This window comes from Leptonotus elevatus, chromosome 13, assembly GCF_054856555.1.
Source record: "Leptonotus elevatus isolate MCC_2025b chromosome 13, RoL_Lele_1.0, whole genome shotgun sequence".
Classification (NCBI taxonomy): domain Eukaryota; kingdom Metazoa; phylum Chordata; class Actinopteri; order Syngnathiformes; family Syngnathidae; genus Leptonotus; species Leptonotus elevatus.
The window spans coordinates 19,157,545-19,183,183 of record NC_141251.1 but is presented as its reverse complement, the minus strand read 5'-3'; the positions used below and the strand labels follow the sequence as shown (position 1 = coordinate 19,183,183).

At 38.4% G+C, this 25,639-nt stretch overlaps 1 protein-coding gene across 26 annotated transcripts in view; it reads left to right on the top strand.

Annotated features, from left to right (window-relative positions):
- kcnma1a (potassium large conductance calcium-activated channel, subfamily M, alpha member 1a) overlaps positions 1-25,639 on the top strand; it is a 188,352-nt gene that overhangs the window by 101,244 nt on the left and 61,469 nt on the right. For 20 of the 26 annotated variants that reach the window (XM_086092821.1, XM_086092814.1, XM_086092823.1 and 17 more), the window contains exons 4-11: positions 3,594-3,687; positions 4,770-4,881; positions 12,009-12,084; positions 13,069-13,144; positions 13,776-13,946; positions 16,029-16,120; positions 24,401-24,511; positions 24,605-24,710. In XM_086092821.1, the coding sequence (XP_085948947.1) occupies positions 3,594-3,687; positions 4,770-4,881; positions 12,009-12,084; positions 13,069-13,144; positions 13,776-13,946; positions 16,029-16,120; positions 24,401-24,511; positions 24,605-24,710 (838 nt within the window). Of the gene's footprint in view, positions 1-3,593; positions 3,688-4,769; positions 4,882-12,008; positions 12,085-13,068; positions 13,145-13,775; positions 13,947-16,028; positions 16,121-16,212; positions 16,305-24,400; positions 24,512-24,604; positions 24,711-25,639 lie in introns of all 26 variants that reach the window. The other 6 variants (XM_086092826.1, XM_086092815.1, XM_086092804.1 and 3 more) reach the window with 1 other exon arrangement.

Genomic DNA, 25,639 nt, shown 5'->3' with positions numbered 1-25,639 from the left:
ACTGCTCGCAGCATTATTTTTCAATTTGACTTTACGTTCTTTTTGATATGATGCCAAAGCGATTGGCTGGCAAGCATTTCAGGGTGTATTCTCACCCAAAGTCAAGAAAGTCAAACTCATCTTAAATCAGTAATGACATTTGACTTCTAATAATGCCCAAATGAAAGCTTTCCGTATTTCGATGTGATCATTCCTCATGATGCAAAGTCACGCTGACTAACCAGCGAAGCCCGTGCTGCACGCTGCCATGCTCTCGCCGGGGTTATCGAGAACGCTTTGGGTCATATGACTCGAGATGAGCAGTTAGTCAGAATTAGGCCATAGCGGAGCCCAAGGGGGGAGACGCCACGGTGACCACTCCAAATGGTGTCTTCACTGTGCACCATCTGTGTGTATGTGAGCACGCATGGTCTTGTAAGGAGGCTATTTTTATGACAGGATGGCAATGGAAATGTGTTGGGTTGATGCATGACTCTTTAATAGAAAATTCAGAACATTGGCGTACACTCCTTTTCGGGGACAAACTCAAATTAACCTCTGACCAAAATCTGATTGCACTTCATGAGGAAATTGCCTTTCAACCAAATCAAAGCGTTTATTTTTAACAATAGCCGCGAGTGGTTCTAATTTCTTTGGACATGGGCGAGGCTTTTACATCATCTTAAAGAGCAGAGCAGTCCTAAGGATACGCCTGAGACGGACAGCGTGAATTAAAAAATGGATCATCTTCTCGGATCAGTGTCTCGACTCATTCATCCGATTTCATGGATGATAAAAATGTCGAAGCCTCATTCAGCCACATCTAGTGATCATTATTAAGTAAATTCAATTCTGTATCATAATTAGTCTCTACCAGAGAGATTCGGATAAACGATTAAAAAAATCAGTATTGCGATTTAATATGTTTATGTTTATGTGTTTATAATATTATTTTGTACAAAGCATTTTTGTTGGAACTTATTTAAATATGTTCCAACGTACTCACAAATGTAAATACAGGTTTAAAGTACATTCAAATGTACTTGCAAGTACGTTCGAACATACATTTGACTGTACTTGCAGGCTAAAGCTCATAAACATAACAGACATAATAAATCATAAAATTCACAGATAAAGTTTTTTTTACTTAATTTTCAAACATTGGTATAATGTGAGCCAAAGCTCCAAGCTACGTAGAAAATAGTAGTTGAAAATGCGATTAATCGTGATTAATTACAGACAATTAATTATATGATTAATTAGTTTAAAATGCCATCGCTAGACAGCACTACAATGAATTAATATGAAATACAGTTTATCTACTTAAATTTGAGTTTTTAACTTACTAAACACCTTGACTTGTAGTCTTTTAAATGTCTATGACGACTTCACAAAATTCTGCCAGACAAGTGTGGCATAAACATAAATCAGTAAATTAAATTACAACATTAATTAGCAGCTTTTCCAATTTGAAAATTGCTTTTCACTACATTCAATTCAATTCAATATGTATTTGTTATTGTGCAAATAACATGGTTATAAACAATAACGTTGATTTGAATTTGATTAATTATTTAGCCCTGCAGTCTATACTTAAATGTTTCTAAACATATGCAACTATGTATTTTTGTAATGCATGTATGCTCCCTCGTCAGCTTATAGATTCCCACAGGTCACGCCTATCCGAGCATGTCATTATGCATATTCATGATCTTCCAATTGGGGGCGTTTCCTCTTTCCTGACAAGGGAATGATTGTAGGCACACATCCTAGTGATGAATGCAATGGTTACTGCCTGCGAATGCTTTTTGTGCCTACTCACTAATGGTTAATCATCATAGGGTAAACATAAAGATGGACATTATGACGGGTTTACAAAAGAAACATTTGGTTAGTTGCTGCCTCCTACTTGACAGGCGAGGATGCAGGAGATTCTGCAGAGTGGAGCATCTGTCATATTGGGGAATATTTGTGTTGGATATTTGTGGTTTAAAAAAATGCAATGCAAGATATTTTACTAGTGGAGGACAGGCTGAATTTCTGTTCTTTCTGTATGAATCGTATAATCCAACATTTCCTCAAATGGTGGTCTTTGCTCTAATTGCTGCCGTGCTCCAATTAATCACTGCATTGTTCACTTGAATAAATACGCAGACACTCCAATAGACAGCTTGTGCAGTTACAGACAAAAACTTGTATGTAACCGATGTAACTGAGAAACAAAATACAATTGGTGTTCACTTTGTTGCTAGCCGAAACATCAGCACCTACAGAAGCATGTAATCAGAGAGTAACAGGATGTTGAGGTTACCTGCATGATCTTGCATTATGGTTGCGTTTGTGTTTGTTAATTTTACTCAATAAACATAACATATCAAAAATACCTTTAAAAAACAGGCGTTGCTCACAAACTAGCCAGCAAACTACAGTCAAAATATATTAGTTGCCAATGCTGTTGCTAGGGGTGTTAGAAAAAAATTGATTCTGCAATATCGAATAGCGATATTACAGCGCGCAATTCTCGAATCGATTCGATATGCGGCCAAATCGATTTTTAAACATAAATTTTGTATGGGAATATTCAACAAAACGTCTTACTTAGGGTTAGGATTCACACATTAAGCATGGAAGAATGTTATATTAATGGAACATTATGCCTTAATATTTTATTTAGGTTCTGTTTAAACATGAAACATACTGCAACCTGTTTGTTAAATGCAGTGACTCAGTTATAAGCCTGAATTTTCAGATAATTAAATACATTTTTATACAATTCTTACAGTGCACATGCACAAGTTTACTGATTAGTATTTTCTAAATTTGAGTTAAAAAAAAACAATCGCAATAATCAATTTATAGATTCGCATCGGGATTAAATCGAATCGTGACCTATGAATCGTGATGTGAATCAAATCGCCAGGTACTAGGCAATTCACACCCCTAGCTTTTGCTAACCAAAACAGCAGCACCTGTTGGAAGAATAAAATGTGAAGTCTTACCGCATGTTGGAAAGTTACCTTTATAAAGATGACCTTACATTGATTGGATATTGCGTACCTTTCAGTGATTGCATGTGTTCATAACAAAAACAATAAAATAAAATCTGTAATATCCCAAAGTAGTGCACAAAGGTGGTAGTCTTGATTAAAAATCTGGGTTTTATTGAGTTATTTTTTTTTTATACCAATCCAAGAAATCTGGGTTGAAAAGGAAGAAATCCTGAAAGCATACAATAAGCAAATCAACGTGGTCTTTCAGCTTTCAAATAAATGTCTTACTTGAAACCTGCACCAACTCTGCAGCTGAGTTAAACATAAACACAAACTCTATTGGGGGAAATACAATACATTGTTGTTCCCTTAATAACAGCTTGCAAGTAAATCTAGATTACTTTGGCGAGAGTCCCATTTCAGTTTCTCATGATGGAGGACTAAACACACAAACAGAAGCTTCTTATATAAGATTATTTTTAATATTGTGATATTGATTCCACCCATATTACTCATCCTGAGAGTGTGTCTGTGTCGGATATATATTAAAAAAAATAGAGCACCATAATCATCAATTCATATATGTCCCTTGAGTAATGTGTTTATCCCTTTTCTATTTTGCAGCCCTATAGAATCCTGCCAGAACTTCTACGAAGACTTCACGTTACAGATCGACATGGCCTTCAATGTCTTCTTCCTCCTTTATTTCGGTCTGCGGGTAAGTAACACGTGCACCAATTATACTCCATCGTGCCACCCTCGTTTAACTTTTATTTTGATAAAATGATGAACGAAGCACATATTTTACTTGATATTTGTCATGAATTAGGTGATTATTTTTTTGCGAAAAACAAACAATATATTCCGAAAAAAGTCCGCTAATCGTAACAGGTAAATTTACCAGTATGGTAAATATGCGGAAGTGCAATTAAGAACAAATTTGGTTTCCATTATTCCTTGGGGAGAAAAAATATATATATATATAAAAATTTAATAAACATTGAATTGCCTTTTATGTGAACTGTGCTTTTATAATGTGTCCTTGCCTTGCCTTGCCGCCAAATTTTATAGATTAAAAAAAAACGTCAAACATATAAAATGAGGCTTTACAATTGTGAAAAATCAAGTCGTTCTCTCTGCTCTCTGTCTGCTGAATGCTGAAAGCATTCCACGCGCAACCGTTAAATATCAGGGAAACACATTTTACGACAACCTGGAAAAATGGATTATGTTTTGTATGCTTACGCATCCCTATACGTTTGAGCTGCAGAAATATGTCTGCTCAAATCCTCCGGTAGCTGGACTACTGTATATCCCACTGATTTGTTGCTGGTATTTTCCATGGCGCTACAACAAGCAGCCACACCAGCGCAAATCCCCTGTCCACACACTGGTTGTCATGCAAGACTCTTCTTCCTCCTTCTTTCTATGAGGTGCGTGCGCTAATGGCTGGCAACAAGGCAGTCTAAAGCGGACATTTGGGGTGTAGGGGTGTCATGTGTGATGTATTTCAAAATAAATCACTGAATTCACTTTATTGTGGTATCAAACGCACAATTATTTTCATGCGCAAATAGATCAAATGAGCTTTGTTTTACATCGCTGTCATGGCAGAAAAGTCTTGCAGCGAGTCTGACATCCTAACAAATGACAAAATCAACTCATAAGCTACTTATGCCCCCAACCACGGGGCATGAATCAGCAAGTAGGGTGATGCAAGAGTGGAGTCACTGCATGTTATTGTGAACGTACGTAGGTGTTTCTGTTTGTGATTTTTGACTTCCCTCTTTCTTCTCGCAGTTTATAGCGGCCAACGACAAGCTGTGGTTTTGGCTGGAGGTCAACTCTGTGGTCGACTTCTTCACTGTTCCTCCCGTCTTCGTCTCCGTCTACCTAAACAGAAGCTGGCTCGGTGAGTCGTCACAGCTCCCGTCTGAAAATTGTTTTCTCAGCACAGGCATCGTAGCGCTCCTCTTTTCTACCATTGGTCTTCAATCTTTACCTGGCATCTCTCCTCTCTATCACTATCTCCCCTCTTCTGGCCCACCCTCTGTTTTGCTATTACCGCGAGTTTGTCTCTGAGGCTCCCTGGCTTCGGGGCTGCAGTCTTCTTTGCCTTGTCATGGAAAGTGACAGGAAATCTCCTCTGATATTTCAAGGAGCACAGGCACAGCAGAGTGTCTAATGGGGAGGAGAGTGACTTTGCTTATGCTTATTTGTCTTTTTGTTTAAACCTTGCACCTGAAATAGCTCAGGGTGACCCATCACGGTGATAAATTCACAAAAAACAAGCGTTAGTTGCTCATACACACACACATGAACGGGCAGTCTTGCATGAGCAGTCTGGAAAACACCCTAACCTGTATTACATAACGGCCTACTTTTATCTGCGAGTTCAGAGTATTGTGACCTAAATTACACTGTGGTATAAAGGCTCTCTGTCTTGCTCGGGTGCACAGCTACTCTGCTTGTAAAACCATGAATAATACTGCTACCTAGTACCTCAGGACCTCGGCCAAAACATAAATACAGCCTTATGTACGTGATCCTCAGCCATGATGCTGTCACGATACCTGTAGAAGACACACTTCTCAACCTGCAATAATAGTCATTTGGAATACATTTTATTATAGTTCCACTTCTTCTTTTTTTACCTGCACCACATTTAATTATACAAAACCCTGTAAGAGTAAGTAAATACCTTTATGTGGAAATATGGCATTATGATATTGCTTTACTACAATTCAAAGCGCTTGGTACTTTCTGCAATGGAGTAATTAAAACTCCGAGCAGCTACAAACTTTGATAAAATATAGCTAAATGAAATTGTGTTGGTACAGTTTAATGCCTCCACTCTAATAATAGCCTTTGTCCAACTGGATACCTGCTACTCTTTCTGCAACCGAGTAAATAAACACACTTAGCCACTATTTTAGGATATATTGAAGAATCCAAATATGTTTTACATTTAAATGCCTCGCCCTTAATAAAAGCCTTACTCCTTACATACATCTGGTAGTCTCTGCAGTTGAGCAAATTAACACCAGTGGCCACTTTATGATTAATAATGTGATTTAAATTTGTTTGTAAAAATAAAGGCCTTCCCCTTTAATAAACGCTTGACTCTTAATAGATGCCTGTGCTAGTTTGCTCTCTGAAGTTGAACTCAATGACACTGGCCGCCATATTAGGAAATATATTATTATAAAACTGCGTCTGCACAATTAAGGACATCCCAATAAATGCCTTACTCATAATGGATGCCCACTGCTTGCTGCAGTTGAGTACTTATTCGATCCAGACTAGTAATAACTAGTAGAAATAGTAGTACTACAAGAATATGTTTGTACAAATAAATGCCTCCTGCATACTTAGATGCCTGACCACTAATAGATACCCGGTATTTGTTCAAGTTGGATAAATAAACACCCACCCAGGAAATATGGTATTGTAAAACTGTGTTTGAACAACTAAGGTTTTCTCCCTAATTTCATAGCCATTATTTGAGGAAAAACTCTATTATAAGAATGTGTTTGTAGAACCCCCCACCCCCAAAAAAACAAAAAACATAATTAGACACCTGGCACTACACTCTGAAAATGAGTAATGGAATGTATTCAGTCACTACTTGAGGAAATGTGGTCGTATTGGCCAAATTTGATTGTACTTAATAAAAGCCTTACTCCTAATAGAAGACAAATACTCTCTGCAGTTTACAAAATAATCATCTGCTGCCACTAATTGAAAAAAATTTTGAAATATAAAAATGTTTCCATGCAAATAAAGCCCCACCCCAATAAATGCCTTCCTCCGAATTGATATCTAGTATTTGCTGAGTAACTGTCTCTGAAGAAATACATAATCTTTTTTTTTAAATAGCAGTTTATGTGGATGTGGCCTTAAATTATGTATTTCAAATTGATACCCAGATTTAGAAAGACGCCCATAATTTCAGAGATGTAATTATCCCAAATTTAAGGACATCTCTAATCTATGCAGACTTTTTAAATACCTGAGTCACAAAATGGATGCATTATAAAGCCGAGGTATGAGGTGTTGAGGGTTTCTGGAGCCCCACCGTAGCTAATGAATCCCACCAGGAGTTCAAGTGGTGTAATGAATTAGAGATGGTCAAATAATCCGGTTCTTGGTGCTCATGATGCAAGGTGCCCTCGTCTCCTCCTCAGAAAATCACCACAACAGGGGCCTTGATGAGGATGATGAAAGACGCTGAAATGGCGGCCTGGCTTCTGCTTGACATTCTGTACGGTGTAATTACCTGTGACTCTTTTTGTACGTCCTATATCTCAGACTGGAATTGATAGTGGACTGCATTGCAGTTGTTGCGCAAAACAGGAGCTAAGGCGAGTGAAATTTCAAGTGTCAGATTTATTATGAAAGAGAATTATGGCTAGAATATCTGTTTCATTTATATCATGTTGCACATCATATAACTGCAGCGAGGAGATTGTAACAAAACTCCTGGTGGCATGTGAGCTAAGTGTGTGTTTACTGGGGGTAATATTTCCCCACATGCCACAGGCTTCATAAACCGTTGCAAAGTATTGCTTATGAAATCAACATGCATATCTGCCGGCGCATGTTGCGTGGCCTAACGGGCTGGCAAAAAGCTTCCCGAATACTAATGAGACAGTCCGAGTCACCGTTGATATTCACGCTGTGATGAGTTTGGATGGGAGTCGAGATTAATATACAGGTCATGTAGTGTGTTTTGGTACCCTTGTGCGCCGGCTGAATAATCACAATTAATCACATGCAGTGGGACCAAGCAATGTCAAGTGCTCCTATTTTGAACTCAACCAAAAAAGGTTGCTTTTTCTTTGGCTTTTTTTCTTTTTTCTTTTTCTTTTCTTTTTTACTGTGAGAGTTGCAGTCATGATGAGGCAGAAACGTATGATTATAACTAGAGAAACGTATATAGGACTTGATGTATCATGTCAACATACTTCATTGACACCAATCAGATACTTTCTATTAGACAGGGCTTTGCCACCATCTTGTGGCATTTAAGGGAATTTCAGAAGGAATGCAAATATGAGTTTTTCAGTGAGTATTTGGGGATAGATTCTACAAAAAAACATACAGTGTTTGACTTCTCTTTATACTTGTAAGGTGGTTCAGAATGTTGTAATGTTACTTAAAGCATTGTCTTTTCCTTCCTATGGGGGAAGGGGGGGGGGGGCTGCTGGGTCAACATGCCATGATTCGCCAAATAACATCGAAGTGGAGGTGTAATTTTTTTCCCCAACAATCAATACATGAAACTGTAATTGCTGCCCCATTAATTTTCTGTGTCTACAGTATTGTATCCCTTGGGGGGAAGCTAACGGGAGTTGTTAAAGCATTGTCCTGCAGTGCATTCCCAATGCATCCTTTTTGTTTACATTCACGCCCAAGGGATTCACATTAGACACCCCAGCAAGTTATAATTATAATCATTATAATGACAGTGCCACACAGTCTCCTCATGACGTCCAGCCCACCGTGCACCAGCACAAACAAGACGCATGTCAAGTTGTCCTCTCTGCACAGATCATGGCAATGGAGCAGAATAGAGATGTGCGGCTAATGAACGAGGCCATGCAGAAATGAATCCCCCTTTAACTGATTTATACTGGCATTGCTCCCAAGAGAGTGGCAGGATTAGCATATGCTAACTCTCCATAGCTAGTCCACCTTTAATTCTTAGTCAATAAGGGCACCACACTGTTGGTTTCTGTAAATATAATCAATTAATTTATAATGCTCTTATTGAGTTGTGTCGGTTAAAGCAGCTAATGTCATGGATGCACTGGCTCTCATAATGCAAACTACTACTGCCTCCCAGTGGTGCTTCTGTGTACTGCTTGTTGATGTTATGCATGCCCACGAGTGCATATGGAGATTAAGTTCCCTCCATAGCTGGCAGGAAGCCCCTGTGTACGTTTAGGTTAGACATACAAATTTGCAAGAAGCTTAAGCCTATTTGATGAAGCTTTATATTAGAAAATAGCTACACCATAATTTATTATAAGTACAGTGGGATAAAAATGTATTTGGTCAAAATCCAATTGGAAGTCTATGGGAAACTGGTCAAATACTTTTTTGCCCCATTGTAAGTATAGCTACACCCTCATTTTTTTTTTGGGAGGGGGGGGGCCGACACCCTGTTATTTGTTGTTCAAGCAGTTGCTTTGAGGTAATTTTTGCAACTGCATGGCAGGCCAGATGAAATGCTCTTGCAGACACATGTTGTGGATGCTGAAAACATGTTATGTGATTTCCATCATTTCAATATGAATGACTCCGAGTTTGTGTCGAGCATGGCATCATCTAATCCTAGCAGGGTATAATCCCAGATGAAGCATCCTGCAGACTGCTGATTGATAAAAGGGCCCCGGTATGTCGGCCCATGCCAGAACAATTCGCAAAGCCTCAATGAAGCCTCCAGAAAAGCCCTTTTTTTTGATGAACATCTGGCCAGCTGACACGTGTGTCCGACCCCCATGTGTACAAGAGGCTTTGGCGTGTGTGGCAAAGAGATTTTCCTCATGCGAGCACACATGTTTTCAGAGGCACCGGAAATTCATTGAGATATTTTTTTTCCTGGCTTTGCACGCACAAGCACTGCATTAATACTGCAATCATACAGTAGAATGGTTCTTTTCATGGCTGACAGAAGTTGATTTTAGCGTAACTGTCTGATGTGAACACTTTGCACATGAGCTACTGCTCATTGTGTTTGCCTTGTGGAAAATAATGTTGAAGTCAGTCGGAGTTAGTTCAGCTCTTTGCTCTGAAATGTTAGCGTTTGTTGTTTTCATCGTCGTTAATCCCCGGCTAAATTCATTTTTCATTTGACAAAAAGGATTTTAGGCAAAGCAGTGTGTGTTGATGGGGACGGTGAATTATGAAGGTTGATGAAAGATGAAACTGTTTGGGTGTTTGGGATTAAAAGCATTGTTACAAAATAGAAAAAAATTGAAAATGAGATATTTGGCTCAGAGAGACACAACCTCTCAGAGGTCTATCAGTTAGAGCTGTTTTGTTTGTCGGCATTGACCGTTCCTTTGCAGACGTTGTCTCCTTTGGAACTTGCTTTTGTTTATTGTTTTTTATGCTTTTTCGAAATCAGTCCGGGAATCCTAAGAATCAAACTTGGCTGAAGAGAGCAAAAATTTTGCAGGAAGCCATGATACCGCCAAAGCTGCTCCTCTACCGACGCACTCTCTGCGAGGTTAATTTGGAGAAGCTCCAGGAGACGCCTCGACGGAAGAAGTCTTGTAGCGATCTTTTCCAGAACGGCTACCGAGTGAAGCAGGGCCGCCATGCACTGGAGGTGCAGGAAAGGCAGACCGGAGCGTACCAATCTTTCCGCTGCTGTTTATGCCTCCTGTCCAACTGGGGTAAAAATATTATTTCGGAGGCATGTCAAGCCTTGGTTGTTTGGGCCTTCTTGTAATTTGTTTCTTTTTTTTTTGTCATTGCTGTTGACAGTGGGCCTAAATTTGCTAAAGGTTTGCACATATCAAAATGGGTGCAAACAATTATTGGTGTTTCTCAATGATCTGACTGCTGACCTGGAGTCAATTGCAAGAAGGAGTCATGCCATGTCACCTATGACTAACTCTTTTCAGCGCATTGTGACTGTCAATGCTATAAGAGCAGTTTTTCCGCGTGTGCTGTATTGAAGTTTGAGGCACAAGATGGTCACTTGCATCCAATTGGCACACAGTTAGGATGAGTTAAAACAAAGAAAACATGGCTTTTATGTTGCTGACCTGAATTATCGGAAACATTGATTTCATTTTTGCAACTCAGTAAGATGTTTGTTTGATTCTTCCACTGACACTTCCAATTCCATCACTTCAAACTTTACTTTGCACGCCAAAATGTTTTGTAGCTTAGTAAATCAGGCTCAGGGAGTCTATCGATTTAGTTAGAAGCGGAAAAGGCAACCCTGTCCTAGAGATTTTGTTCAGATGCCAAATCTGAATCACTTCTATTAGTCAACCAGATGGGTAATGCTCAACTACAGACATTTCGATTTTTTCGTTATTGTGGACATAGCATTGCTGCAAAGTTTGATGGATTGCCATTACATGCAAAACACTATTACCCAAGCTACATAACTAAGTAGACCCACCCAAAAAATAAATAAAAAAATTCTTATTTTGTTTGGTATCAGCCATTTAGGCTAGTTTTGGCCATTTCAAAACCTGTCCTAGAGATTTTGTCTACCAATTTTTACCCACATTTATTAGACTGATGGGCGACTAAATTGCGAAAACTTGAGTCTTTGTCATTACATGGAGGTGGAGAATGGTGTCTAAGATTGATGACTCGCCATCAAACACACATTTCTACAATACCTCAGCTATATACATCTCTAATAGCCATGTCTAAAAAGAAACAGGAAGTCGAACATTTTGGTTCAAAGAAGCCATTTTATTTTGGCCATTTCCAGAAATGATTCAAAAACACATTTAATCCGGTGGCTGCCATATTTGAGCCACAAAAACTAGAATCTAAAAGTAAATGTTTTGTTTTGGTCATTGCGTGTGGCTGGAGCATGCTGAAAAGTTTGAGGCTCCTGATTGATTGATTGCTCCTGATGCTATGATGTCTTTCAAACTTTGTGTACGCCCATTCGTCACTGCTCACAGCTTTAATTATTGTTATTGCAAAATGTGTTCCTCGATAAGCTTTTGGGCTGCTGTCGTAATTTTGATGTTAATTGTTTTCGGTACACTTTTTCCCTTTACACACAGTGTTGGACACAACCGCACACCCTTATTGTAGGATTATATTCATGTTATTAAAATGCCAACAAGATAGGTGTTGCATCATAATCCTTAGGGGAGCTGCTCTATGGTCCAGATCGAGGCTCATGAGAACAAAACCATTTTAAGATGCAGAAAGGTATAAAGCTATCATCGAGAGTTCAGCCAAGTATCAACAGTCTTTTGTGCTTTTGTCATGTTTTTGTATTCTCTCCTTTTGGTTTAACATCTATTTTCCCTTCTCTCTGTCTCACAGGTTTAAGATTCCTCAGAGCACTACGATTGATACAGTTCTCGGAAATCTTACAGTTTTTGAATATCTTGAAAACAAGGTAATGTTCTCCTCACAAGCTCATCCAGCTTCCACAGTATACACTCACACGCCCATCCCATCATGATATTGTTCTGAAGGATAATAGCCATGTTATTATATTATATGTTTCAGTAAATAATTAAGGGTTTCATGCGCAGTTATAAATAATAAGAGTATTCCATATTACTGCAGTACAGACGCTATGATTACAAAAGACGTGTTAATTATTAGTCTCTGATGGAGGCTCACATGGGTTATGTTAAGATTTGCAGTCTGCTTTGTAAAATGTCATCAGTTCAAGCTTTCCAACATCATAATTTTTAATGACAATCTTTGTGATTAATTTCCCTTTTTAATCCACATAAATAAACACATAAATGACATTAAATCAGATTATATCTATAAAAATGATGCTGAGGTTGTTCTTGCAAAGATTTAGTAGGATTTCGTACAAAAAAGCAATGCACTGTAAATAGTAGAAATGTTATATATATATATTTGGGGTTACTTGAAACAGTTATTTTTTTCCAAATAAAATAGAATGACTTAACAGCTTGCAGTCTAATAACTTAATGGTCACCATGTTTGAGGAGTTGTTGAGAATTGGCAATTCAAGAATACTTCCTGAGTCAACTATTGTGAAAATTTAATCAATTTAATCAATACCTTTTTTATTGTAGCTATTTTTTTTATTTTTTTTATGAGAACGTCTGTCTGATTGTCTGTTGTGTTTCCACGCCGGTTTTGTGATTTAGCGAAATAATGCAGCCTCGAGTATGGATAATAATAAATAATGCAGCATGGATGCTCGACTTCCTAAAGCTAATGTCATTAATGTTTGGCTTCTTTAAACAGCAAACTACATGAGATTGAATCAACAGTTTGCTTGCAGCCAAGTATTGATTGTTGAATGTTGTACAAAATGATAACACATCGTTTGCACTCTGGCAATTTCCCGTTAACATCTTGATGAGTTATTGTCTTTTGTGGTTCTTCTCGTCAGCAATTCCATCAAGCTGGTGAACCTGTGTTCCATCTTCATAAGCACATGGCTCACCGCTGCAGGATTCATACATTTGGTAAGTGGACAGAAATGACATCTAGTGTGGTCCGGTGATTAATTAACGCCGTCACCGTGAGAGCCCCCCGGGCCCACGGGGCCGCCACCCATCTGTGCATAATATTACGTGTCACACAATATTTAAACAAGTTTGACCTCAAGACCCTTCTCGTCTGGTTAGTATAGTAATTTATACAAGGGGGTAAAACCAATATATTGACAAACTGGCATCTTCTATTCTACTTTTTATTTTAATACATTTCCAATCAATTCATACAGTATATCATTTGTCATGTTATTAAAAAAAAAATAATAAAAAAAAAAGGCAAAACAACTAGTTGCTTCCTATTTGGCTATCATTCTATTTCACGTCTGTATGTAAATATAATATTTATGTGACAGGAAAGAGACACACGTTACATTACTGGAACATTTTGTGGACTGACTCGCCCATTTAAGTTTTTCATCAGCATTGCTGCAATAACCATTTTTACCACTAGATGATAGTCTAAGCTCACTGTAGTAAGAACTCATCCCCCAGTCAAAGATGAAAGCTGGCCCACTCCAAGTTTGAAATCATCAACTTGATTAGATGGCTTTGTGCTCAGAGAACATGTTTACAAATTCCTTCTCCCCTCCTTTCATCCTAGGTGGAAAACTCAGGGGATCCTTGGGAAAATTTCCAAAACTTCCAGACACTCTCCTATTGGGAATGTGTCTACTTACTGATGGTGACCATGTCCACAGTGGGCTACGGGGATGTCTATGCAAAAACCACCTTGGGACGCCTGTTCATGGTCTTCTTCATCCTCGGTGGTTTGGTAAAATCGGGCTTTAATCTTTCCTCCCTTGATCCCTTATTTTTTCCCTTCACCCTAACTTCTTACCTTAAAATCTGTCCGCCCATTTCAATATGCTGCATAGACTTGATTATGATGTAAATGAAATGATGCTAAGGTAATGGTAATCCTTAACATTCCAATATGAGAAAATGTTTGTGTAACTGTACCCTTCCTTTTTAGCCTCTTGTCTCTTGTGTATCGTAATTACTGTGTGCTCCTTTCTTCCTTTGCCTTTCTGTGCGTCTCACTTTTCGCTATTGTATAATGATATTGTTAATATTCACAGTTGCGGTTTCAGGACACCCTCCCTCTTGTGTCCCTTCCCACAATTCCAACAAACACAGGGGCAGGGAGATGAGGCTTAGGCCGGCCTGACTGTTACCACGGCAACAGCAGCCTCCTGTCAGGTTTTTCTTAGCACTGTCCGACCACCTTAATGCTAATGATGAGAGAGAGGCTCGTTGAGCCACACGCTGTAATTTGTGAAAATAATCATCAGGAATCAACGATTCAATGTTTTTGTGCATTTATGAAGGATCAAGAAAGAAGGCAATTTGGACAAGACAAATAAGCTCCATGGCTTTTAAGAAGCTACATATACTCAGTGGAACAATCAAATGAGCTCAAATGATCATCATTAACATCAAATGATCAATGAGCTCTTTGATACTGTTTAACACTAATTAATACAAATATTCTAATAGGGAATAATATATCGTAAATTAATTTATTCCTGGCTCAAACAATTTCCATCACATTGCTTGACTGGCACCCAAAATCCCTGTTCCCTAATCGCGTTGACGGCAGCAAACTTGGTTGGCGGATGTCGTATGCTAAACTAGCGACACGTTGCACATTAGTTGCCATGACTACTACTACTTCTTCTTCTTTCTGTTGGCATTAAAACCACATTAATTAGCATGTAAATAAATTTCCCCCCAAAATGCGACTTACATTCCAGAGCGACTTATATATTTTTTCTTCTTTATGATGCATTATTTGACTAGTGTGATTTATAATCCAAGCAATTTATAGTGCAAGAAAAAGGTATATGTTTACTTTTGACAAAAAAAACATTATTGATGAATTTAAACTAGATTGCACAAGGTGGTGCCCAAGTGAGACTTTTAATGCTTTGTCCCAATCAAAAAATGAGCATGGATTAGTTTATTTTAGCCAATAACAGAGGATAGGTTCCCCAAAAAATCTGCAAAATTGCAAATATGTTTAAGTGTTTAACAGATATCAAGTTGCAAAATAATATTATTGTTTCTTGATATTACTGATCTCAAATGCCCTATTGTAAGTTCCTGTGTGACTGCCATCTAATGTTGTAATGTAATGTTAAAAAAGAGAGATCTAGCCAGACAACTGTCACCAAGCGCAGTGATGGCCCGCAGCTGTGCGAACGTGTCCAGTGGCGTGGCCATGGTGATAGCTTGTGTATTATTATTTTTCTCCCTTCAGTGCTGAGAGCTCTGGAAAGCTTTAGGCTTGCTGCTTAACCTGCTTTCTATCATCATGAATAATGACTCCAGGCTGGAGATGGTTTCAACGCCAGGTTTCGTATCAGGCTCCCCTGGAAATGCTTAACTGAAAATGTTCATGTAAATGAGTATAGCGTCGGCGAGGCTTCCGCAAAATGCATTCAGCTCATTCTCCAAACCCCCGACAAATGAGTGTCAATGTGTTTTGCAGCTGCGGGGCATCAGGACGGCCTATTCAAATCAACCTACCCGATCAATCTGTGTTTGTTGGACAAAACATGGCACATAGGTTTTTATTAACATTATGCTTACCAGTGAGACAAAATGCATTGCTTCTATCACAGACTCAAAGTAAACCTGCTGTGATAAAATTGCCCCAAAAGCCAAAATGAACACATTTAGGCCCCTGTGCCTCTCTCACGTCTACATAGACGCATGGAGAGTTACTGGATTTCAAAAGCAAAGTTCATAGAGTATATTTCTCCTTTGGAGAAATGTGCGTTCACGCAGGCCCCACCGCCGGCTCTCTAGTCTCTTTATTAGCCTCTGCTTCTGTCTTCTATCTTCTCCTTAGGCCATGTTTGCCAGCTACGTCCCTGAAATCATAGAGTTAATAGGAAACCGCAAGAAATATGGTGGTTCCTATAGTGCGGTTAATGGGAGAAAGTAAGTATTCCAGACGGTTCTGCTGTTGTTCTGTGTGAGGTGGAACCCTCTCTGCATGCTTGTTTTCTATTTTTTCTGTTTCATGCATGTAGGCCATGTTTGCTCGCTACGTGCCAGAAATTGCTGCTCTCATCCTTAATCGGAAGAAATACGGAGGGAGTTATAACTCGACACGAGGCCGAAAGTAAGTTGGAACCCAGACAAGGTGTGGTTGTGTGACTCAAGAGCGTCCTCCCCCAACCCCACCCCCCAACCCCTTTCACTCAAAGTACAGTCACTGGGGGGTGTTAACTCACTTTTTAGAGCACTTAAAATATTGGTAACAAGTCACACTGCGTGACTGGAGACCTCGGCCATTAAGACTCACATGTTCATGCATCTTTACGCTCTTTGCTCTTTACCATCTTCTTCTTCTTGCTCATGCTTTCTCACTCTGAGGGCCACGCTGAAAAGAACATTATGAGGAAAAAAGTTAGTTGAAAAAAGTTTGAATTCTAATGGGAATAAATCTTACAAGAATAAAGTCATCATTTTAATGAATTCATGTCAAAATTATCCCACAAAGGTTTTTAATGGCATTAAAAATGTACTGTAAAATTTCATTAAAAAAAAATTACTAGCTCAGCGGCATCAAAAAAGAAAGACACTAATAGGTGAATATTTCAGCAGATAGCTGAGGATAGGTTGCCTTAGTAGAAAGCAACAGATAACTAGACACATTTGTGAATAATGAACTGCGAATAGGCGGTGGCTTGCTGTAGTATGTATAGTTTAGTATTCCAACTTTTTTCTCGCAATATTGCAACGTTTTTCCTCCCAAAATGAAATTATTATTCTTGTAATTTCATTGTTATTTCCTTTTCATTGTGGCCCTAACACTCCTCAAGTCATTTGTGTGGTGTGCTTTTCTTGCTTTGTTCTTTGAAATATTCAGTGTTTAACTTGGATTTGAACAATAGAGCTTTCATGACTACGACACACAAACTTGTGTTGATTATCCGGTGCAGTGTTTGGATGTATCCTGTGTTCACTTCCAGCTATCAGTACAAGCATTATAATAGTAAATGTAATATAAATAATAAAATGAAACGTAAATAGTCATGAAACCCCTACTATGTATTGAATTATATTAATATATAAATAAAACATCTGCAAATGATCATGAAACCCCTACTATGTATTGAATTATATTAATATATAAATAAAACATCTGCAAATGAATTTGCATTGGTTGTCTGCTTGAGTATCATCAATGATCCATTTCCTCTTCTGATTTCATTTTGCTTGCATGCTTTTGTGTGCTTGCGTATTGTTCAACTGCATCATTTCTGGCATGTCCTTTGCCAATGCCCAGCAGACTTGTGACTTCTTCATGCACTGTGAAAAAGCCACCTTCCTGTTGTCTGTCACCGCTCGCCTCATGATATCATCAATGCTTGACACCACTCTGGCCCTGATCTTCAGTCAGCTCCCACACCCTTGAATGCCGGTTCGCCTCGCTCCCATTTGGAGGCTCTCGAATGCTTTGGGCTTGCTTTTGCTTTTGATTTTGTTTTGTTTATTTATTTATTTTTACCCTGCTTGGTTCCAGTGCTTGCCCGGTTCCTGTGTTGGTCTGCTGCCGGTTGTCTGCGTAGGCTCTCACAGCTGAGAGTCCGCACGTGAAGCTGTACACAGTGCTCGTTGTACAGTGTTGTGCTCCTTCTCCTTGTGGCTCAAACCTCATTGATATTCAGAAAGCAGATTTTATTTTCGATGTCTTCGGCATCTTCAGTGATGCAGCCTCGTCTTCTCTTTTCCAATCTCCGTTCGAATGGGAAATAATTCAGCGAGTCAGATGTTAGAATAGCAAGAGGCCAGAGAAAAGAAAGAAAAGCCTTTGTTTGACAGTGTTTGCCTGTCAGTGGCACAAGATTGATGAAATGTTATGTTTGGCGAGGAACTTCAGCCTGGACTCACAAATGGGTGCTGAGAGAAGCCCTTGTCAAAACCCAGGATACTTTCTCCCACGCACTTTATTTTCTCCTTCCGCTTTCATTCCGGAGAAAACATGTGGTTACAATCACAATATCAACTCAAAGCAAAGACAAGATCACGTACAGTAGATACAGTATGTATGCGCTTAGTGTTTACATATTATACACAAAGCCAAGTTTTAGCCACCACTGACATGCATTGAAAGAAGCTCTCATGGAAATAAAATTAGGCCATTACAAATATCTGACTGATTACGGAGCTGAGGTCAGGATAGATTGTGAACTATTAAAAAAAAGTTGCTCTAATTGAATCTTTCTGTCATTTGAAACCGCAAAACGTGAGAGGAAGCCGTACAGGGATTTCTCTCTTTCATGCTCGCGCGAGCCTGCGCAGCGTAGCGTTCACCCGCCAGATGAGCGACGGTGCTCGGCTTGTGTGTGTTGATAAAATAATGGCTAGCGTGGCGTTGAGTTGGCAGCGCCGCTCTTGGGGCAGATCTGTGTTTTCCATTATGGTTTCCATTAGGCCCGAGTTCAGTTTGTTTGAAAAGGGCTTGGCACAGAATCTGGTCCCGAACTATGCGACATCTACCTTTTGGAAGGATTTTTCAGAGCTAACAACTCTGAGCCATTACTCAAAATAAATATTGAAATTGATGAGAAAGTGTTTGGTATTTTCATTAAGTTTTATATGTCTACCTTATTTATGCAGTTGTGGACTGTCATTATCTATTTTTTTTTTTTAAATAAGATAGAATTCCAAGGTTATAATATACAATGATTATGTTATATATGGATGAATGAATGCAGTAGTAATAATCTTCGTCATGTGTATAATTTAAACTATTTTAAAATATATAATACTGTAATCTTGATTCTTGTAAAAATATATTTTATATGTTTTTATTCTTCCTGGGAGAAAGGGGGCCTTACAAAAAATAATTGAAAAGCACTGTATTGAGTTAAATTGGAGGAAACCATTTTTGTTTATGTAACTGAATTGTCTTTGTTCTCCACAACTTAGTAAGAGAAAATCTGTCACTATTTAAGCTGTAAATTTCTTTGTCTTTGCATATCTAGAAAGCTTAGTAGTAGTAGTAGTAGTAGTAGTAGTAGTAGTGGTAGTGTCCATTAGTCACGTTCCCCCACTTATAACGTTGGATACCATGTCAAAAGTTATTTTTAGTATATGCTACGGGCCGCCACAAAATGGACGGCGGACCACAAATGGTCCCCAGGCAGTAGTTTGGAAACCCCTGCCCTAAAAGATTCCTGGCAATTTTCAGTTGAGTAAATAAACGGCCCTCGTCATATGTAAGGAAGATGCCGTTCCAAATAAGCAGCCATTCGGCCCCTTACAATGCAAACATGTTTTGCTAAGCGAAGGATTAGAGCCGTAGCGAGTTTTTGTGTCTATTGCTGATGTTTGAGCTTTCTTGGTTTTCATTTCCAAATCATTTCAGACCACATCCTGGGATGTTGCCCTTTACTGCATGTTCTGTGTGCATGTTCTGTAACACCCGCTTGTATTCAATATGATTGTATCAAATCTGTATTTATTTATTTATTTTTACTAACATGAATGTATTATTATATAAAATGGATCTGAACTGTGCAGTCATGCTAAATTAATTGGAATTTGGGAGTTTAATAGAGGACGTTTATTTGCTAGTGTATTTTTTTCCAGTAATTTTTTTAAGGAATAATTTTGGTGTTGAGAATCTCAGGTTTCTCATTTGTTAATATTTTTTTCCTATAGGAAATAATAAGATGTGTCCAACTATATCCACTATTAAACCGTTATTAACTGTACAGAATTGTTTTAAGTAACACAGGGGCTTCGGCCTTCCTGGGTGGAGTTTGCATGTTCTCCCCGTGCTTGCGTGGGCTTTCTCTGGGTACTCCGGTTTTCTCCCTCATTCCAAAGCGCATGGCAGGTTAATTGATCACTCCAAATTGTCCTTAGGTGTGTTTGTGAGTGTGAATAGTTGTTTGTCTCTGTTTAGATTAACGCGTTAAACTAACAGCCTTAATTTGATCCTTAAATTCGTAAAAGCCTCAAACTAAATTAAGTGTTCAATTTGCAATTGGGGTTTGCCTTTTAGCATAAAGAGATTGGAATTTGCTAAGTATCTTAAAAATGACAAATACTGTGAATGGTCACATTTAGTGAACAAAATGTCCTAAATTTGATTGGTATCGGCATGAGGCCTCAAACGTAAAGCTTTCTATAAGAAAGATGCTAGAAGATAGTTGACACTTGAGTGTGGCATGATTTCAGCATATTCAGCGAATTCATTAGGCATAACTATAATAACATAATGATGCGCAAAGACGTTGATGAACATTCCCTCGCGTAATTGGTGGTCTACGTTCTGTAGGTCTAATTATTAGCCGCTTATTGTAGCATATATCAGCTGCAGTGATAACATTTGCCTACAGACCAAGTAATGCTCAACGGTCATCACCTTGGAGAAAGGCATAGAGTCACTGAAAGCATGAGGGAAAACATAAGCGATGTTTCCCGTCCGCTTGTGCCAAATGCCGCTAGCTGCCCACACATATGTCGGTTCATCAGACCTGACGGCCCTGCTTCTTTGCTTAGCCATAACAGCTGCCTGTTAGATTCTTTTAAAGGGCATCTGGGAAGACCATCACACGCCACAACGTCCATTACCGGACGCTCCCATCAATCTGGAACCGCAGCTCTCGACCGACATCAACTTGAATTTCCTCCAACTGATTTCACTCCATACAATTTCGGACGCCCACTATTAAAGTTTCCTCCTGCTGTACAAGAGCGTAACAACGACTTTAAAGAAAGCTGTCATGACAAATCTGTGGCCATGAATAGGAACATGAATGGTGAACACTGTAACCGCAGTTAATTTTAGGAAAGTGTAACTTTATCCTTTTGGTTGTGAGTGCAGAGGTGTTCGGTGCCAGGCCAAAATTAAAGTGTCTCAATTGTCTCCTGGCACGTTCCGCTAAGTAGCGGATGAGGCCCATCGTCATTATGAGATATCGTTACACATGCCCATCGAGTAGTTAGTGTGTCTGCCAAGCGTCCGCACTAATCTGTGTCAGTAGAAGGGCACATTTGGATCCAATGTTGGCAACAGGACGCCATCACGCTCAAATTTAACTTCATCATAGAACTGTGTAGTTCACAATGTCTCATCACGGCCTTAGTTAAAACATCTGGGGTGCAAACAGTTTATTTGAAAGGGGCCACCCCAAGAGAAATACCATTCAAAGAGAGCTTAAAGCCCCACCTATACTTAGAGCCACTAATACTTTCATGCGCCAAATACTTTGGCTGTTATGCAAATTTTAAACTACCAAATCTGAATTGTTCATAAAAGTGAAGAAAATTGTGTTAGACATACAATTTCATATTCCAATTTTATATCATTTCTCGCATACATTAAGATTCAAAGTCGATTTTTGCAGTCTTTTTTTCATGTCAACCAACCTACACACACACGCGCGACATTAGCATTTCTCATAAAATTCTGACTTAATCAATGCAAAATTTAGACATTATATACAGCAACTTTGGTCAGAATCTAACATGAAAAACATTTTAATTTTACGGAAATGTGACAAGCAAATGATATAGTATTTTTTCATATAATGACTTTATTTGTGTAATATTAGGAATTAATTCATAGAATATAAAATTATTCCGATTAGATTTTTTTTGCTTACAATACAAATATTTTCTTCAGGGTTTCCGTGGGTCATTAACAAGCATTAAAAGTCAAATGGATTTTGCTAAAATGAAGGATTTAAATGGCATTACAAAGTATTCAATGTAATGCAGAGAGGCATTCAAAATTTAAAATATAGTTGTTGTTCATTCATTGTTTGTATAGACTAGTGACTAGTTCTAATTTACAATGAACAAAATTGCCTGGATTCCATGAGTTGCTTCATGTTCCAAATACCAATTGCTCTGAATTTGAAACAAAAACTGTTGTGTTCCTGCCACCAGCATCCGTCATGAAGCACTAATGCCACCTAGTGACAGAAAATTACCTCTACACAAATCTATGACTCAATGTTTCACACTCTCTAACTCATTTGCTCCCAAAAACGTATAAATATGTTCTATTTTAAATGTTTTATGTGTCCCAAAGACGTATTTATATGTTTTTATTTATTTATGCTAGAGCATACAGAAGGCTTTGATGCAGCCTCTCAACTGCAAAGAATGGTTGAAGAAATAGTAATTATTACACAAACGGCCAGCAGGTGGCAGCAGAGCAAAATATATCCACCAGTGCCATGTTGAAAAAAAATACTGTTACATTTTTAAATAGATTTGTGAATAATGATGAAACTTAGCTATATTCTAATGCTAATTGCTGCAAAACGGAAACAGATAGATTTTTTTTTCCTGATGAAAAAAGAGACTTTAATCATTCTTTTGGTAGGTTCCATGTTTTTCATAGCAGTAGAACACAATATTCTGTGGGCCTTGCAAAATCAGTCAAAATCCAGGAGTGAAGGGGATTGCTTCTGTGAAAATGACTGGGAGTGAATGTTAACTGTAACTATTAACTGTAACTTGACTGAATCAATGAATTAAAACAACCACATTCCTATTTGTTTACCATATTTGTCCACTTTTATGTTAATTAAAAGTATGAGAAACTTGAAAAAGCTATTTTATTGCACTTTTATAACAGCTATAGTGTGTGAATAATGTATGATTAATCGTGAATTAACTATGGAAATCATGTGATTAATCATGATTACAAATTGTAATTAACTGACAGCCAAAATATATATACAGTATATGGATATGTTTTTATATAGTACCTATAGGTGTGCATGTGTCTTTATATGCAGTACAGTGTGGGCATTAAATTAGTTTCAAGTTGCATTAAAAATGACATTTAAAAAGTATTACATTTGATTTGATGATATCTGCAGAAACCCTGCTCTTTGAATGTATTTTTATTGTAGAATTGGGACCTTATTATTCTAATGTTCTGACATTGTCATAATTATGCAAACGTAGGTCAGACTGTTACAAAAATAATTTTTCAACATTTTCATCATAAAATTACAACTTTATTCTTGTTACAACTTTTTCAATATGGTTAGTTAGCAGGTTGTATTCTGGTTAATGGAGGATTAAGGAATGCTTTTTGAAGGAGAGGACAAACTCATTTTTAGTTCTTGAGTAGAGTTTTAATCATTTCCATTCATACAAGAATGTTGCTGGAAATCGGTTAAGTATTTTTTTTGGGGGGTGGGGGGTGATTCTGCTTAGCAAAGAAAAGCTGGTCATACGTGACTGACTCACTTGACTTCTCCTGAATGATCATATGATGATTGAATGAATTTCTCAGCCAAGATTCAAAACAAATTGATTTGAAGAGAAGCATTTTTGTCATTAGTGTTTTTACCATTTGCGTTCCGAGACCATGGCCAAGAGAAACATGGCCGTCTTCTTGATTTGGTTAGAAATTTGACAAAACGCGAGCTTCTGGCATCTACAGGACTCAAAATAGCAGAACATAACATCTTTGACTTTCAATCACAGGCTATTCAATCATACAGAGTGAGTTGGAATAACCTAACTGACAACAATGACAACAATATCCAACCGACATGGCGACGATCACGCCGAATAAGAATTAAGCGAAGGCCGCACCCTTTCATCAGTGTGGCTTTTGTTTGGCTGTGTATCTGACATTTGCACTTGATCACTATAGCCTGCAGTGCGTACATCCAAATGCGGATCTAATGTGCTGCTGCAATCACCGGCTGACAGATCCCTCCGCCACCGACTCTTGCCAAGTTCTTGTCACAGGGTCCTGTTTAGATTTAGTGTCAAACAGAGGCCTCCCATATCCCTTTGAACGTCTTTCGCAGCGTTCTGCAGAAGAGTGCGATCATATTGATGTGCATGTCTTTGTCAACATCCATTCCGCTCACACGGGGGCGGTTTGGCTGGAGGGATGACTTTTATATTGAGAACGGATGATAGGCCGACCGCTGCGGGCCGAGTGATTATAACTTAGATTTGCTAAAGTGGCTCACAGTTGAGTGTTTGATTGCGCTCGTCCTGCAGGTTTGAACCACTTTTCATGACAAGGGGGGAAAATATTCACTTTAATGGCAAAAACAATATAATTCAATTATGTGTTTGCTTTGAAAATACATTTCTTGACTTTTTTTTTTTTTGTGGTGCTTTGGTTTTGGCTGATGATGTTTGGGAGACATGCCAGTGTCTGCAAGAATTTATGTTGCCCACTCAAAATGATTTCTTCCCCTCCCCTCCTTTCAGGCATATTGTGGTCTGTGGTCATATTACCCTCGAAAGTGTCTCCAACTTCCTCAAAGACTTCCTACACAAGGACAGGGATGATGTCAATGTAGAAATTGTTTTTCTTCATAAGTAAGTTCACCTATTTGTCTTCATTGTCATAAAAAAGCGATCTGTATCGGAAGTGTGCATTCATGTATTCACCAATCTCCCCTTGTGTGCCAGTATTTCCCCTAATCTTGAGCTGGAAGCCTTGTTCAAACGCCATTTTACACAAGTAGAGTTCTACCAGGGATCTGTGCTCAATCCTCACGACCTGGCTCGAGTCAAGGTACATTCCATTTTAGCACTTTTTGGAGCATATTAATCAGTTGAAATGTGCTGCAGATAGTCACAGAACAAAATATACTCTTAACATGATCAAGACATGATCAAACTTTTCAATTGTGGGTTTCAATTGAAATAAGGTCCATGTAAAGTATTTGAGCAAGAAGCCACGGAAAGTGACGTGGCCAGAAAAATCACTCAACAAAATGTAATACAATAGTGTGGAACAAGCTGACAGAATGATATGGAGCCCCTAAGGTGACATGGTAGGGAGAAGTTCTCTTGCAAAGATTGTGAGAGAACGCAAAGATTGTGAGAGAACGCAAAGATTGCGTTCCCTCGCAAAAACATTTGCATTCCCTCGCAATTGTTTGCGAGATAAAGCAAAAGTTATTTTGCTTTTGTTTTTTTGCTAGTGGACGCCTTTTTATTTAATTTTTTATTTTTTTTTACGCGTTGATGTACTTCCGGGTCAGCTTGGATAATGTTGCCTGAAATGCGCTTGTGAAAGGCGGCGGCACCATAGTAAATTTGAGTCTCCAAGGTTCTGGAAAGAGTTATGGTGTAGGACCTTGAACAGTTCTTGCGGTTATTTGGAAGCCGTGCTTTATATCAAGTACCGATTTTATATCTTTGTATTTTAAACCCATTTCGAAATAAAATTAAATTAAGCTTTCCCACTACTCTACATGCTCCATCCTCGTCACTTTTGGTCACACCGAAGATGACCTGGAAGTACATCAACTCGTTTAAAAAATAAAAAATTGCGTTCCCACGCAACAAAGAAAAACAAAAAAATCTCGCAATCTTTGCTAGGCAATGCAAAGTTGTTGTTTTTCTCCTTGCGATGTCATCTTAGGGGCTCCGTAGAATAACCATAATTAGTCAACTTTTTATTTATATTTGGGTGTAAATGATGTGCAAACATATTTG